General features: G+C 45.3%; 1 protein-coding gene across 1 annotated transcript; it reads left to right on the forward strand.

Moving 5' to 3' along the window:
• The first annotated feature begins 209 nt into the window (after positions 1-209).
• On the forward strand, positions 210-2164 carry LOC120433861 (activator of 90 kDa heat shock protein ATPase homolog 1-like). Its single transcript, XM_039600814.1, has 5 exons — positions 210-298; positions 818-992; positions 1082-1199; positions 1722-1864; positions 1952-2164. The coding sequence occupies exons 1-5, from the start codon at positions 210-212 to the stop codon at positions 2162-2164; spliced, it is 738 nt and encodes a 245-aa protein (XP_039456748.1).
• The last annotated feature ends 221 nt before the right edge of the window (positions 2165-2385 follow it).

Raw genomic sequence — 2385 nt, forward strand, 5'->3', positions numbered from 1 at the left:
GCATGTCACAAATAAATGACACAAAAGCTCATCTGTGGCTGTGCACCATTAGGTGGTGCGTTGGCTCCCTCTACTGATGCAGCGCCTCATTCAAATGTCGCCGCACATTTAAAATTGCAGGGTGTCTTTACACTGTCATAGCTCCTAGATAGATTTCTTCACAGACCTGAAAATCACTGTGATTATTCACCATAGCCTGCTGATTCTACATGGTCCAACTTTCAACACATCCCTCCTCTGGGGCGTCTCACCACTTGGCAGCCATCTTGGTGATAACTCTGGGAGCATGTTTGAGCAGGTATTTTGAAATATTATCAGAATCTTCAATATGAGTATTAAATAGTAAGGTGTTCTAGCTTTACAGAGGGCTTTGTTGTTGAGCAACAAACAATTTTTCCAGGCTGAATGAAGATCTTCTAAATCAGCGAGATACCATTTCCTCTTCAGCTCACGGTTATCTGGTTCAAAATGCACATTACTCAGTTATACCAGGGAGTCAGGCTTTCTTTTTCAGAGTCATGTAACACTATAAACAAGATAACCAATCTCTATGGGAGTAGAGTTCAGGCAGTTGCTCTGCACTGTGTTGGCACATGGTACCTACTGAAAAAAGATAATAGTGGAGAGTTTTTCCCCTCTGCTGTGTAAGCCATTGTTGTAAACCAGGAGTCTTTGCTGATAATATTAATCATCACTACCAAATCTACTCTTATCCTTATATGAAAGGTTTCATTTTGACTCAGTGTCACTCGCTCTGGCCCTTGGATACATTTGACCGTGGCTGCCAGAATCTCTAGCCACATGTTTCTGAGTATAGAGTTGCCAATAACCAGAGGAAATTGGTGTACAGAGGGGACTCTGACATAGGGTTGCAAGTCTTCTGTGGTGCTAACTGTTTCCTGTGTGCAGGGTTGTCCTGCAGGGAAGTGAAGTTCAGAGGAACTATCGATGTGTCCAACCTGTCTGACAAGAAAGATGAGGACGACCTGGACGTGAGTTTGACTCCTGATTCTGATCACGTACCCTGCAACCCTGTGATGACCGGACTGATGAGTGTACTGATAATTATGTTGCTATCCAGATCTGCGTGGCTTTCTGTATGGACCAGCTCAACACGCGTCTCCTGGACCTCATGAAGACGTCTGGCGTCCGAGAGGTTCGCAGGGTTCTGGGCAAGTATGTCCAGCAGCTCAAATCAGGTGTGTTACCCAGAAGACACCAGGCAGTTTCTGACCATAAGGGGTTTTTAGAACTGTTCGTGGGCATCCTCCGTGTGTCTGAAGTACATCAGTCAATAACTATCAAAGTCCTTTAGGGGTGGGTCTACACAGGAAAAAGATAGCAGTAATGTGGAAACCTGTGAAATTCAGCAGATTGTAGCAATGGCAGTTGAAATAACCATTAGTGATAAGAGGTGGGTAGGTCCAGGCTTGAGATAATAGTTGGAAGTGAATATCAATAGGTGTGAAGAATACTGCTGATATAAGGGGGTGAGTTACTGACACAAGCACAGTCTACAATTACCTCTAGTATCCAACCATCCGATACAAATGCATGTGAGCAAAACATGGACCTTTAGGGGCCAGGCTGTATGTGTGACATAGCGCTCTGTTTTGAGCTCCTCCCGGTGGCTGGAACGTGTTTAGTTTCAACCCTCTGCAAGCCATTACTCTGAGACAGTCCCTAAAACGCTTCATTATGAAAGCACCTTTCATCTTCAGCCAGGAAGATGATCCCTGGGGTAACTGTGACCTCTGATCCCACAAAGTTCGGTCAGGGAATGATTCTTCCCACCACCAACGCACTGAAGCAGCATTCGCCTGTGGCGGCCAAGAAGAATGAGGTTAAGACCAATAAAACCCAAGTAGGACCTTCCTCCTGTCCTGACTTAGCTCCTGTTCAGCCTCACTGTTGAAGTGCTGACCTTTGACTTTTCTGTGTTGTCCTGCAGATTAGCCCCGCCGCTAAGTGCTCCTCCAGTACCGCCCCCTGTACCACAGGTGATCGTATCCTAACCTGCAGTTTTGATCTGAAAGAAACATTCCAGCTCATGAACTCCACAGGACGTTCATCAGCCAAGAGGTACTCAAACAGACTAGGAAAGACCAGAAGAAACCAGAACAGACAGGAAATACAAGAACGAGTTATAAATGACGCCCCATGAAAGACCCTGTTCACTTTATCTAAATCCACACTACAGTCACGACCATCCAGCAAGAAAAACTTTGGTTGATTAGAATCATGTCACATCTGAGCTAAAAATTGGTTACAGGCTTTGGCGGTCAGTATGAATCCTGGGCTTGAAATTGACCAAAACCAGACAATCAGAAAGCAACCAGGTGATCAGAACCAGGCCACAGCCTTGCTTGAAACTAGGCTAAACCC

The sequence above is a fragment of the Oreochromis aureus genome, linkage group 17 (assembly GCF_013358895.1).
Source record: "Oreochromis aureus strain Israel breed Guangdong linkage group 17, ZZ_aureus, whole genome shotgun sequence".
NCBI lineage: Eukaryota > Metazoa > Chordata > Actinopteri > Cichliformes > Cichlidae > Oreochromis > Oreochromis aureus.

Bases quoted from the DNA above. Each gene is read 5' to 3' on its own strand.
- LOC120433861 (XM_039600814.1), top strand. From the start codon at position 210: ATGGTCCAACTTTCAACACATCCCTCCTCTGGGGCGTCTCACCACTTG. The intron at 299-817 runs GTATTTTGAAAT...TTCTGAGTATAG, and splicing joins CTGGGAGCATGTTTGAGCAG to AGTTGCCAATAACCAGAGGA. The intron at 993-1,081 runs GTGAGTTTGACT...GTTGCTATCCAG, and splicing joins AAGATGAGGACGACCTGGAC to ATCTGCGTGGCTTTCTGTAT.